The sequence below is a fragment of the Anolis sagrei genome, chromosome 2, assembly GCF_037176765.1.
Source record: "Anolis sagrei isolate rAnoSag1 chromosome 2, rAnoSag1.mat, whole genome shotgun sequence".
NCBI classification, from domain to species: domain Eukaryota; kingdom Metazoa; phylum Chordata; class Lepidosauria; order Squamata; family Dactyloidae; genus Anolis; species Anolis sagrei.
The window spans coordinates 117,970,692-117,984,373 of NC_090022.1; the positions used below are offsets into that span (position 1 = coordinate 117,970,692).

At 41.1% G+C, this 13,682-nt stretch overlaps 1 protein-coding gene across 1 annotated transcript in view; it reads left to right on the forward strand.

Annotated features, from left to right (window-relative positions):
* MYO15B (myosin XVB) overlaps positions 1-13,682 on the forward strand; it is a 100,864-nt gene that overhangs the window by 27,260 nt on the left and 59,922 nt on the right. The window contains exons 14-15 of the mRNA XM_067464812.1: positions 8,921-9,219; positions 11,721-11,814. Coding sequence (XP_067320913.1) covers positions 8,921-9,219; positions 11,721-11,814 — 393 coding nt within the window. The remainder of the gene's footprint in view (positions 1-8,920; positions 9,220-11,720; positions 11,815-13,682) is intronic.

Below are 13,682 nucleotides of genomic sequence, written 5' to 3' on the forward strand. Positions count from 1 at the left end.
AGTGTCTTGAATAAACTAGAACACATTTTTGAAAAATATTCTTATTGTTTTTCAAATTGTTGAAGCTCCACTATGATCTAGAAACTATGATATACCCTTTAGCCCCCCTCTAAAAATCAAATGCTTCCCATAGTGGTAGAATTCAAAGACCTTGTTGTATTAGTTTAGAATATCAATATGCAAACGATCTTGCAATACCATGGAGGCTAACTTAGAGAAAGGAGTTGTAGCATGCATCTGAATGACTATGAAAGGGTATGCTGCAACTTCTGTCTCAGTCACAAAAGTGTTACAAGATCCCTTTGCAGCAATAATAATAATAATAATAATAATAATAATAAACAATACCTTTATTTATAGTCCACCTTATCTCATTAAAGGGACATAGAATTAAGTGTCTTTCCTGGAAGTCTGTTAACCACTAAATAATGTTCTGAAGAGAGATGTCAGATGCAGTGTCAAGGCAGTTAGTTAGTTAGTTAGTTAGGCGATCCTCATAGCCCGAGGATGATGTCCCTCCAAGTGTAGTGGCTTGGCAGTGGATGCGTAGATGGTTGTGGATACCTGTTCTTGATCCGCATGTTCTTCCACAGTAAGGACATCAGTTTCCAGGTGGAAGGCAGTCCCCGGTCAGGGTTGGCTTAAAGTGCCTTCCTCTTGGTACATTTCTCCCATTCGCACTCCCTTCAGGCCTCTTTGAATTCTGCAGCACTGCTGGTCACAGCTGACCTCCAGTTAGAGCGCTTGAGGGCCAGGGCTTTCCAGTTCTCGGTGTTTATGCCACAGTTTTTAAAGTTGGTTTTAAGCCCATCTTTAAATCTCTTTTCTTGTCCACCAACATTACATTTCCCATTCTTGAGTTGGGAGTATAGTAACTGCTTTGGGAGATGGTGATCGGGCATTCAGACAACTTGGCCAGTTCAGCGGAGTTGATGGCTTAGGAACATTGCTTCAGTGCTGGTGGTCTTTGCTTCTTCCAGCATGCTAACATTTGTTGTCCTGCCTTCTCAAGATATTTGCAGGATTTTTCAGAGACAGCACTGATGGAATCGTTATGTTATTGTTAAGGCAGTAACACAAGTGTAACCCTAATACTGCTAATATAGGAAAGCTGATGAGGAAACACAACATACAAACAATCTACAAACCCACAAAGAAAAACCAACAAATGCTACGTTCAACAAAGGACAAGAGGGATCCTCTCACCTCTGCAGGAGTGTACCATATACCATGCAGCTGTGGACAAGTCTACATAGGGACCACCAAACGCAGCGCCCAGACACGAATCAAGGAACATGAAAGGCACTGCAGACTACTCCAACCAGAGAAGTCAGCCATAGCAGAGCACCTGATGAACCAGCCTGGACACAGCATATTATTTGAGAACACAGAAATGCTGGACCACACCAACAACCACCATGTCAGACTACACAGAGAAGCCATTGAAATCCACAAGCATGTGGACAATTTCAACAGAAAGGAAGAGACCATGAAAATGAACAAAATCTGGCTACCAGTATTAAAAAACTCTAAAATTACAACAGCCAAACAGCAGAGAGGAAACAACCAGGCACATCTTAACACCTCTTAAAAAAAGATTTTCCCAGGCTCAGCCAGGCCTTCAAATGCTAATGAAGGTGGTCAGTTGAAACATTCACATCTAGCTCCAGCAGAGAAGAGCTCTTTGCCCCACCCCAGCCATTCCACAGATATATAAACCCATTGTCCTAATTCCAACAGACCTCACTACCTCTGAGGATGCTTGCCATAGATGCCGGCGAAACGTCAGGAGAAATGCCTCTAGAACATGGCTCTATAGCCCGAAAAAACCCACAAGAACCTAGTGATTCCAGCCATGAAAGCCTTCGACAATACAATATCAAAGATGCCACTTTAATGGCTGGAGCAAGAAGAAGTAAATGAACTCAAATAATCCAAACAGCATAAAATGTAAATAAAACTGGAAAATAAAATAAACACGTCCCATTCCAAGACTGAAAAGGAGCTCATTGCAAGAACTCCTAAGACCTTGCTATGACCTTGAAAGGTAGAAGACGTCCTTAAAGAAAATCTTTTGTTATTTTTTTCTGCATGGGGTTTTCTTGGCAAGATTTGGTCAGAAGAGGTTTGTCTTTGCCTTCCTCCGAGGCTGAGAGAATGTAACTTACTCAAGGTCACCCAGTGAATGGCCAAGCAGGGATTCAAACCTTGGTTTCCAGAATTGTAGTCCAATGCCCAGGACCTTATGCCTTTGTGGTGATCCTAAAAGAAACTGCAAGGGGCTAATGTGGTGATAAATGAGTCAAAGAGCTTGCTTGGCAATTCATTGTCCCCAGAGCAACAAAAGTGCAGGTAAAAGATTAAAGAAATTCTTATGCAAAGAGCTTGCTTTAGTGATCATAAAGGCTTAATGACCTGACAGCTTTAAAGGCTTTCCTTCTAAGATTCGCTGCTTGGACAATTCCAGGCTTGAGGTTCAGGCACAGTCAGATTTGTAAGAGATTCTCTCACTATCTTATCTTTTTATTTTAATGAGAAAGGCAGCACTGAACAATTAACTTTGTAGGATAACCCCAGTGATATGAGAGTCTCTATTCTCACACAAGTTTTATGTAGATTTGGGAAGAGTGATAGAGCTAATATCCTGAAAGAAGTCCACAGGAGCACTTTGATATATGTTATTGTAGATCTTTTATTCTTCATAGTGACCAAGATAGCATATTGCAAACCTTATTTAGCAAACTTAACAGTAACATCTCTTGGGCTGCTGTCTTCCTTTGGTTTTAATGGAGAAGGCACAACAATAATCAGATTTACCAAGGCAACAGCTACAGTTCTACACTGACCACTTAATGCAGTTTGATACTAGCTTCAGACTGTGACACCAGACAACAAACTTCCACAAAAGCACATGAAATATAGCCCGTAATGTGCATCAGTGCTTTGTGCTTTCTATAATCACAATCTAGGCCTCAAACTGGTTCCAGGATTTCCTATGTAATCAAGATCTTATGCCTTTAGGTTATTTTGGCCCTTCCAACATTGTTTTTATTTAAATCTGCACTTGCAAAATCCTCTCTCAGGCCAGTAATATGAAGGTCAGATATTTTCTCTTTTGTTTTCAGGTTGTTCAACTCTAGCCTGATCTATTGTTTATCATGGTTGCTAGGATCTTTTGATGAGTAACTCCAAACTTCATTGCCTGATCTGCTGTTTCAACAATATCAGCTGTCTTGTCATCAATTTTATCAAGTTTCACATTGATAGGATTAATCTTGTAACTGAGCTCCAATTACAGTCACTTAATTTGTGATGCGAGTTCACACAGAGAGTAGGAATTTGTTTTGGGAGCAGTGGTGGGCAATAATTGTGTTCAGGATTTTAGTCAAACTCTTAAAAGAGCAATCCAAGGTGCAGAACTTGTTTGGGGAATAGCATTAGCACCTTGAACAGGCAGCTTCTTCCCCCTATGGTTGGGCCGTCATAATACCACCATGGTCTATTTTTTGGAGCTTGTGATTTTGTTCAAAAATAAGCATCAAGGAAAGATTTTTATGGTCCAGTGGATCATCTCATCTTCTTCTCATACTCAATGAGGGCGAAACTTCTGTATGTATTCCTCCTTCTGCGAGTACAAATAGAGACTTCATCACCCTAGAGAAAAAATCCACTTAAAATCTGGTTTCTGCCTCCTGCACAATTCTGGGGTTTGTAGTTTAGGGAAGCTATTAAAGGCTGTCCACACTCAGATAATGTGGGATTGTTTGCCTTAATTGCCTGTGCTTGCAAAATCCTGCGCTTCCAAAATTCTAGGTTATAGGACTGTGTGGAAGGGCCTTTGAAAACTTAACAATCGGGGTTTATATATCTGTGGAATGCCAAGGGAGTGAGAAAGAACTCTTGTCTGCTTGAGGCAGATGTGAGTGTTTTAATTGGCCACCTTGATTAGTATTGAATAGCCTGTCAGCCTCAAGGTATGGCTGCTTGCTGCCTGGTGTTTTTGCCAGTTCCTTCCCCTGAACCCACAGCACCTGCTACTTGATGTCAGTTTCCCACCCAAGTCCTAACCAGGGCTACCTCATCACACTAGAGACTACAATCTACAAACTGGTTTCTGTCTCCTGCAGAATTCAGGGGTTTGTAGTTTAGGGGGGAGCCTTTACTACAAACTACAAACCTCAAGAGTTCTGCAGGAGGCAGAAACCGGATTTTAAGTGGATTTTTTCTCTAGTGGGACAAAGCCAAAGGTAAGCAAACCAGCATTTCACATGAAGCCATGTCCATCTCACTTCTCCTTTGCCTCCCCCTCCCAATGATTCTCCCTTCCTAGTTATGGATGAATAGAACCCATCAATAGCTTCCAATACTTCAATGTACCTGACATCTCTCCTTCATTTCCCTTGCTATTCCCAAGGTGGCTATACTACTTTAATTTTATACATATCTTTGCCTTTTTTGTTTTAAACACTGAAATTGCACAATTGTGCTAAACATAATAAAATTTAATAATAATAAAATAAGAAATAGCAGTAGTGCAGGAAGCCAGAGGTCCTGAGGGTGTGTAGAAATACAATCAAAGATTATCAAATCAACCTACTTGTGCTATTGAAGAGAGGTGCAATATCAAAGGTGCTTGACACAGCATTTATCTACTGTCAGTGATAATGAGACTGCAATGGAATAGTGGGTATGTGTGATGATATCCATGAGAGTATCTTTTCCATTGTAGGCTTCTCTTAGTGGCTTCCAAGGCAGTATGGCAGAGATTCTGCTCTGACTTAGACTAAATTTTAAACAAGCTATCAATTCAAGGTATTAACTCCTTCCTCCAAAATAAGTTCTGTACCTTAGATTGTACTTTTAAGAACTGGACTACAGTCCACAGCAGAGTCATTGCCTGATGAATATGGGGACTGCCAGATGCCACTGATCTTATTTTTTGCCTGTCAGATTGAAGCAGAGTGGTAGCACTCTAATTATTTTCTTCTATTATTTGCACCCTACAGGAGTCACATTTTCTTTGTTCGATGCATAAAATCCAATTCCAAAAAGGTAAGAAATCCATTATGTTTGCAGGGTTGGATCTCAAACAGAGGCCATCTTGAATTACTGCCAAACCCACAGTCAGTGAGCATGTTTGGAAGTCCACAAACAAGGCAGTGCGCTGGCCAAACTGTTCTTGTTGGGAATGGCTGGACAAAACATTGATTTTTCCATCCATGCTATTCTTATATTGACATTCTTAGTCCATAAAATTGTTTTGTTTACTTGAAATAGAGAATGTGCACAACCTTTCTACTTAGCATTTCTGTTGCTTGTTACTCTGAGTTTTCATGGTTACAGTTGTATAATTTCAGCAGTACAAGGGAGAACAGTTTTCTCTGCACTATTATTAAACATTTTGTAGTCAGAAGCCCTTCTTAATGTACTGCAAATCACCTAGATATCAGCAAGTATGTCCTTTCCCACTTCTGTTGTGCTCTACATTAAGGATGCGCAAACTGCATCACCCAGGCCCCATGAGGCATTTACATGCCCAAAGGGCAGCCACAGATCTAAAGCTCCAGCCCTTTTAAAAAGCACCAATTTTCAGCAAATATTCTGCCTGAGTACCAGTCACATCAACCTAAATCAAGCCCTAAAGATATCCCTCTTCCTTTAGAGCCTCCCGACCTTCCCCAAAAAATTACTGGAAGAAAATTGGCTAAAATTGACCATAATGTTGAAATGCAATTGTGAAGCCTGCTGAGAGGAAGGTACAGGGGGAACTCAATCTCTCTCACAGTCCTGCTTTACACAGGTCTGATACAGGATTTCTAAGATGAGGACTGAATTTAGAGTGCATAGCTAGTGTTTCCATGGTATTTCCTCACTCTCACTTCTGTCCCATTTCCTTTTCCTATTCGGGCTTTATCTTTCTGGTGCCCTTTATCTTTCAGGTACCAAACATCTTTGATACTGAATACGTTGCTTGTCAACTGAGGCATTCTAGGATTTTGGAGGCCATATGCATTAGGAAAGAAGGCTACCCAATCCGCATACCCTTCCAACATTTTCTAATCAGGCAAGACTCTTTACTTGGCTTTTCTGCATCAACATGGGATCATAAAACAAAATACATACCAATAAAACATAGTTTAAGAGGCAGTAACAACAGTGCTAACCAGACTAAACCAAACACTGGGGGTAATAAAGCCATCACAATTTGGATACTATGTAATTTAGAAAAAGGTTTTTAAAATATTAATCTGAAATTATTACGAATGTAGTTATCACACTTAGGATGATATCACATTATTGTTTTAAAGCGGGGGCGTCTGCCTTCCTATCATGTGGCTGCCTCCTGCAGAATTCTGGGAAATGTAGTTTAGGGCAGGGTCTTTTGAATTCTCAACCAGAGATGTCCTCAATTTCTCTAAACTACATTTTCCAGATTTCTGCAGGAGGCAGCCACATAATAGGAAAACAGGATATCCTGCTTTAAAATTCCAATGTGACAAGGTCCCAAGTCTCTAACGTGTTTCAGAATTCCTTTGCATATCCATCTTACATGAATGCATTTTTTATTGTTGCAGATGTTGACATTCCTTTCCTCCCTCCACTCTATTGGGGGATAATAAGATTTCCCTGGCTGCATCATTCCACTTCAGATAGAAGAGATCAGAGGAGTGTTTCTGGCTTTTCTCCTATTGGCAGATATAGACAAATGGTATCAGCCACTGAAACCTCTGGAAGCCCCCAGTGGACCTTGGCGAAGGATGTATTTGGACTAGGGAGGCAGAGCTAGATGGTTCTCCAATCTTTCTGGCTCTGGCCCAACAATGGAATGGCTGTAGGTGGGGACTACTTCAGTGCAATGGCAAGTCCTTAGGGCAGGGGTCCTCAAACTTTTTAAGCAGAGGGCCAGGTCACAGTCCCTCAAACTGTTGGAGGGCCGGATTATAATTTGAAAAATAAAACATGAATTCCTGTGCACGCTGCACATATCTTATTTGTAGTGTAATAAACACTTAAAAACAATACAATAATTAAAATGAGAAACAATGTTAACAAATATAAACTTATTAGTATTTCAGTGGGAAATGTGGGCCTGCTTTTGGCTGAAGAGATAGGATTGTTGTTGTTGTTATGTGCTTTCAAGTCATTTTAGACTTAGGTTGACCCTGAGCGAGGGCCGGGTAAATGACCTTGGAGGGCCGCATTCGGCCCCTGGGCCTTAGTTTGAGGACCCCTGCCTTAGGGTCATGGCAGGGAAGCCATTGCGGAGTTTCACATGCAAAACTTTCCCTCTGTATGTGACCATATGTGATCTCATCCCCTGCCATCAAAGGCTACCCAGCTGAACTCTGCATAATACATAGGTCAATTCTCACTCTGGCTGGACTTACATGGCCATATAATGCAGTTTGAATTGCATGATTGGTCAATGTGAACCCATAAAATGCAGTTCAATGTACACCCAAATGTATTTTATGAGTCTTCACTGACCATATAATGGAGCTCAAACTGCATTATGTGACTGTGTAGATCTGACCTCTGAGATCTTAGAAGCTGGTTGTCTTCATTACATTGCTTAGGGAGGCCAAGGATACACCAGGCAAGAGGTGGCAGGAAAATGGTTCTTTCTTGATCATTCCCCACTTCTGAACCTTTCTATTTTTAATTTCTCTATGGGTATCCAAATTCTGACCTGAAAAAATGCAGCAACCCAGGGCCCTTCCACACACCTATATAAACCACAATATCAAGGCAGAAAATCCCACAATATCTGCTTTGAACTGGGTTATCTGAGTCCACACTGTCACATATTCCAGTTCAAAGTAGAAAATTTGGGATTTTATTCAATTGTGTGGAAGGGGGGCCAGCCTGCAAAGTGAAGTGGGATCTTCCCTTGCTTGCCCCTTACAATGTAGCAAAGCTCTTGCCAATTGGATATGCGATGTTTCATAATTTGGCTAACATCTGAAGATTGTATTGACTAGAGAATAACAATGCTCAGCAATCCCAAAATTATTTTCCTTTCTGGGTTCCCCTTGCCACTGGAATAGCTTTTGAAGAAGGCTTTTCTGTCTTCTTTCTGTTCATCAGATATGGCGTTCTGCTGTCTGGACGAAGTCTGAGCTGTCTGCAGGAGAGAGATGGCTGTGTAGCAGTCCTTTCACATGTGGTGGGAGACCTTCCTGAGCTCTATCAGATTGGAGTTACCAAGGTGAAGTGTCTTCTGCTTGCAGTTAATCAGAGAGCAACCATGTGTGGTGCTGTGATTCAGAGCTTGATTAAATCACTAGGAAAGAACTGTTGCTTCTTCAACTATAGGTAGGAAATGAACCACTACGAACCCCCATTATGTGAAACTATAAGAATTGTACAAAATTGCTGTGTTTTTATAAAGTTGCATACAAAGAACAAGACAAATTCACCACACATTTTATAGTAGTGTGTATGCACAGCACAATCCTGGCTTCCATAGGCTATTGCCATGGCAGTAGAATTATAGCACTATAATTGTGCAGTTTGTATAGAAAGTCAGATCCATTTTGGGGGAAAATGGGTTGGGGGGCTACAACTTCCACATTCCCTAGGATTTTCTGAGAGTTTTAAGTCCAAAAAAGTAACTTTCCCATGCTCTTCTACCAACTAGTATTAACTTGGACTGGCTGAGTGACATGCCTTAAGCACAAGCTACATGTAGCCCATGAGATAAATGAATGGTCCTCCAGTCATTATGTTTTTACAAGTGGCACATGTGTGTTAATGGAACTAGATCTCTTGTGTCTCCTCAGCATAAGAGTCTAAAGGTTCCTTCCTCCATGGAACTGCCATGGCAGTCATGGCACTATAATATTTTAAATAATTGTGTGCATGATATATAGTGGCATGTACACTGAACAATCTGAAAGCAAATATGTCACTGTCTCAGCCAGCCATGTGGACAATTTTGGATTTTGAGGATGCTCATAACTGTGATGATTGTGGTGATGATGAAGACGAGGATTTTGCTCCAGTCCCTGTATCTCTCGCCATGACTGCTGCTTCTCCTCAGGTGTTCTTGAAGGAGAAAGCCCGGAAGATACTAGAAAGACGGTGGAACCAAAAGCTGAGCTGGGCCATTGTTACCCTTCAACGCAACCTTCGTGGTCTTATCAACCACCGCCGTCTCCAGGCATTCAAGCAGAAGGCAACCATAATCCAGGCTCACTTTCGAGGTTTCTTGGCAAGGTCAGGAAGTTGGGGCAACACAGACAGTGCTATCCAAAGGTCCAAAGGTGAACTTGTTCCCAGACGGTAAAGGGAAAGTCAAATTTCCTTTTGCCTTGGTGCAAACAGGCAGATTATGCTGCTGCAATTGTTTAGCAGCAGCCTCAGCCCTGAAATTGTGGTTTCACTTTAGTAAATTCACTTTAGTTTTTTTGAAGATTTTTATTCAACTTAACTGTCATGCAAAGGAGTGGTTTTTCAAGGGGAGATTGTGTCTGATTGTCTAGAGCAAAGCAATTTTCCATCTCGGGAGATAGGGAGAAAAAAATAAAACTTTGAGGTAGGGAAATGGTGGAGTAAAATAAATAGAGATGAATATGGGTTTTAGGGAAGAAAAAGAGGAGAAATGTGTCATAAAGCTGCAAGGTATCTTATATACTTGTATATAAATAAAATGCAGATTTTAGGGCCAAAATATATGATGCATGGATAAGTCAAGGGTCATTTTGGGAAGAGGGGAAAGCAGCAGTGGCACCTCAGGGGACCAGCTGCCCTGGCCACTGCCACTACCATTTCCCACCCAAGCATTCAAAAAGTCTAGAAGGAGTGCTGCAACAGAGAGGGTAGGTTAGCTCTTTCTGGGCAGATTAGTTTTTTGTCTGTTGCTACTCTGTTCAGAGAAGGGAATGATAAATATTAAGGTAGAATATTTACATTGATCTGTGGAAAAGTCAACCCAGGTTTTTAAAATTAAAATTGTTAGACTTCGACCAATGCAGTTAGCTGCCTGAGCGGGAGGCTTTCTCCAGAAATTCATAATATGTGTCATAGTCTAGTCATGGGAGTGAGCATGACTCCCTGTGATTTCTATATATCTTATCCAAAATGCTTGGGACCAGAAGTACATTGCATTTTGGATATTTTCCAGGTTTTGGAATACCTGCATTTGTAGGTATGTAGATATCTCGGAGATGGGACCGAAGTCTAAGCATGGCAATCACTTATGTATCATATACACCTTATACAAATAGCCAGTAGGTGATTTTATACACAACATTTTAATGAATTTGTGCATGAAGTAAAACTTGTGTATGCAGAACCATCGGAAAGCAAAGAGTCACTTGTGTGGACATTTTTGTTTAATTTGTTTAATTTGGAGTATTTTGGAATTCAACCTGTATGTGTTTAAGTGCCTTGTACTGTGGCAAAGAGTAGTGGTGTTTATTCTTGGTATTCTTAGCTTACTCCAGGCCTGTAGCCAGAATTGGGGGGGGGGGGGATGTTTCAGGTTAAAAAAAAACAGGTTTACTCATAAATTGGTTAACCACTTAAAATTCATTAGTAAACCAGATTTTTTAAAAACCTGAAAATTTTCAGGGGGAGGGAGAATTGAACCCTTAAATCCCAACCCCCCTCTGGCTACAGGCCTGGACTCTACTTGTATCTTGTGTTTGTTGACAAAGGGCAAGAAAAATTCACAATCAGCCCTCACTATATGAAAAGACATGCAGAGAAGCAAATGTGCCAATGTACTCTATTCTTCTTCCAGGCACCATTTATCTCTTCCATTCTGACAGATATTAACCATCATTCTGTTTCCTCACCCCAAGCATGCATCTGTCATCCATCCTCCACTATCCTCATCTTCCCAATCTCTTCCTTTGCCTGCTCTCCTTTCCCCTTCCTCCTTTCCTGGTTTGTCTGTGTGAGGAGGCAACTGGGGTAATTTGTTCTGGTTCCACAAAAAGCAAAGGGCCCCTTCCTTCATTGATCTTTGCCAAATACTGTTTGGTTGCTCAGCAAAGCCCATCACCCCCACATATCATTGCAGAACCCCCAAACTTTGATTTGCTTAGCAGTGTGCCTACCAGTAGAATAACATTAATAATAAATATTGCTGGAATTTCCACATTCCCACAGTTGCTTTGTTGTTTCTTGGCTTCCTCCAATTCAAGGTGCAGGTTATTACCTACAAAGCCCTATACACGTTGGGTCCAACCTATCTTTGAGACTGCATCTCTTTCTATGAACTGGCACGGGCTTTGAGATTGTTCCCACCACTGTCTCTAGCGGTGTTGGTGGGTTGGTGGGGGAGAGAGAGAGGGCCTTCTCTGTAGTGACTCCCCAGCTCTAAAATACCCTCCCAAAAGCGATTAGGTTAGCCCCCACCCTTGTATCCTTCCAATCCAGCCTAAAAGCAGGATTTTGGCCTTGAGTAGGCTGAAATGGGCCTATATAAGGTTGATACTCTGGCATTTTAGTTATGAATTGATGGCATCTAGTTTTAACTATAGATGGTATGCGTTTTTAAATTGTGTTACTTTATTTTATATGTTGATAGTGGTTATTTTTATAATTTTTATGTGATATTGTTTTATACTCACGTACCGTTTATGTTATATACTGCACTTGGAGTGTCTTGTAAACTGACCGAGTCCCTTCTGGGAGATGGTGGCAGGATATAAATAAAGATGATGATGATGATTGTTGTTGTTATTCCTTTCTTCTTTTGCACCCTTTAGAAAACGTTACCAAAGACTGAAAAAGACCCTGACTCAATTTGGAGTGTCCATGATTGTCTCCAGACCAGTTGTGAATAGAAGGAGGCAATACCAGGTAATGAGATCACTGGTTACTCCAAGATACTTTCTGCTCCCCAAATCAATTGGTAGGATAGCAGGGATTTCTAGGCCAGTAGCAATGGGTGCTTTCCATATCAATTGGGTGCTAAATCTGTGCTGCCTTTTTTTGTCCAAATTTTAAAGGTGCTGAACCTGTTTAGAGCACTTTAAATATTTTTTTGGGGTTCAAGTAAAACCTGGACTCGCTTTAAATTGGGGTTTTTTTGGGGGGGGGGGTTCAAGTAAAACCTGAACTGCACTCACTGTTTAGCTCTCATGGATGTTTTGGTGGCCATGTTCTTAGGCACATAATTTTTGGATCCTGGTACCAAGAACAAATGGCAAATTCATCCCATGAAAAAAATGAGTGATGTGGAACAGATCTGTATTTTTAGAGTTGCCTAAATCCAGGAGGCTGAAGAAAGCAGATGTGGTCTTCTGTATTGGCACATGTTGGATCAAACATTTAAACTAATTTCTGCTACAAGAGCAGCATACAAGAGAGAACAATTCAAAATCTAGTGTGTGACTCACTATTTAACCTAGAGGATAAGGAGGTGAGATTTGAGCACTGGCAACTCAAGGTCCAACTAGTGAGGGGAAACCTCATCCAACCTTTTCAATGTGAACCCCTCTCCACTCTGTGTCTTCCCTTTGGTTCTAAGGTGGTAGAATTTTGAATTGAACAACTTTAGATATCAGACATGGAGTCAAGCTTTTGAAACTCTTTTCACATAGAAGCAAGTGCATCAGGAAGAAAATATCGGGGCAGCACTGTTCCTAATGTAGTATATAAGTATATGTAGGAAACAACAGAAATGGTCCTACTTAACTTCCAAAATCCTATCTGATTTTAGACGCTAAGCAGTGTCAGCCCTGATAAGTACTTGAATGGAGAACATCAACAAATAGCAGATACTGTAGGCTATATTTCAGAGAAAGGAACAGAAGCACTTCCAAGTGTTCCTTGCCTACGGAATTTATGCCCAATCCAGCGTTGTAAATCCTATAATTTACCCATAATCTATCAATTTACAGAAGATCTGAATACAGGGTAGAGCAGTATTTCTCAGACTGTACTCCTTTAGATGCTTTGGACTTCAGCTCCCAGAAACCTTAGCCAGCTTACCAGCTGATAGGAATTGTGGGAGCTGAAGTCCAAAACATCTGGAGGAGCACAGTTTGAGACATTCTGGGCTAGAGTGTAGGTGGCATAAGTCATTCTGAAAACTGTCAAAGATCTTTTGTTGTGGCTGCTTTGTGGCTGTGAAAGTGGCAAGTAGAACTTACTATGCCTCTTCTATTCTACCTTCCATATACTGTCCAATAGAGCTTGAGTGTTGAGACCTGTAAGCCATATGAAGAGAAGCAGTATGATGTAATGTTTGAGCACTAGGGTTTGAATCCTTGCTCAGTCTTGGAAACCCACCAAGTGATATATTCCCTCAGTGGGAAACCAAGACCAGGGGCGGCTCAACACATTACACATTTGCAGTAAGCATTTGCAGTATAGTTGATTTTGCCCAGGGGCGCTCTTGAGGCGCTCTTGGGGGAAAATAGACCTTGACATATGCGAGTTGTAGTTACTGGGATGTATAGTTCACCTACAATCAAAGGGCATTCTGAACTCCACCAATTATGGAACTGAACCAAATATGGCACACAGAACTCCCACGACGAACAGAAAATATATATCAGTGATTGGTTGGTTTGCTTACCGTTGAAAATTACCTAGGGCCGCCTCTGACCAAGACCAACCCTTTTTGAATAAACCATGCCAATAAAATCATTGTAGATGCACTAGCTTAGTGTTATAAGTTGGAAGTGACTAAAAGGCACATGATGGCAATGAAGTTACATGGT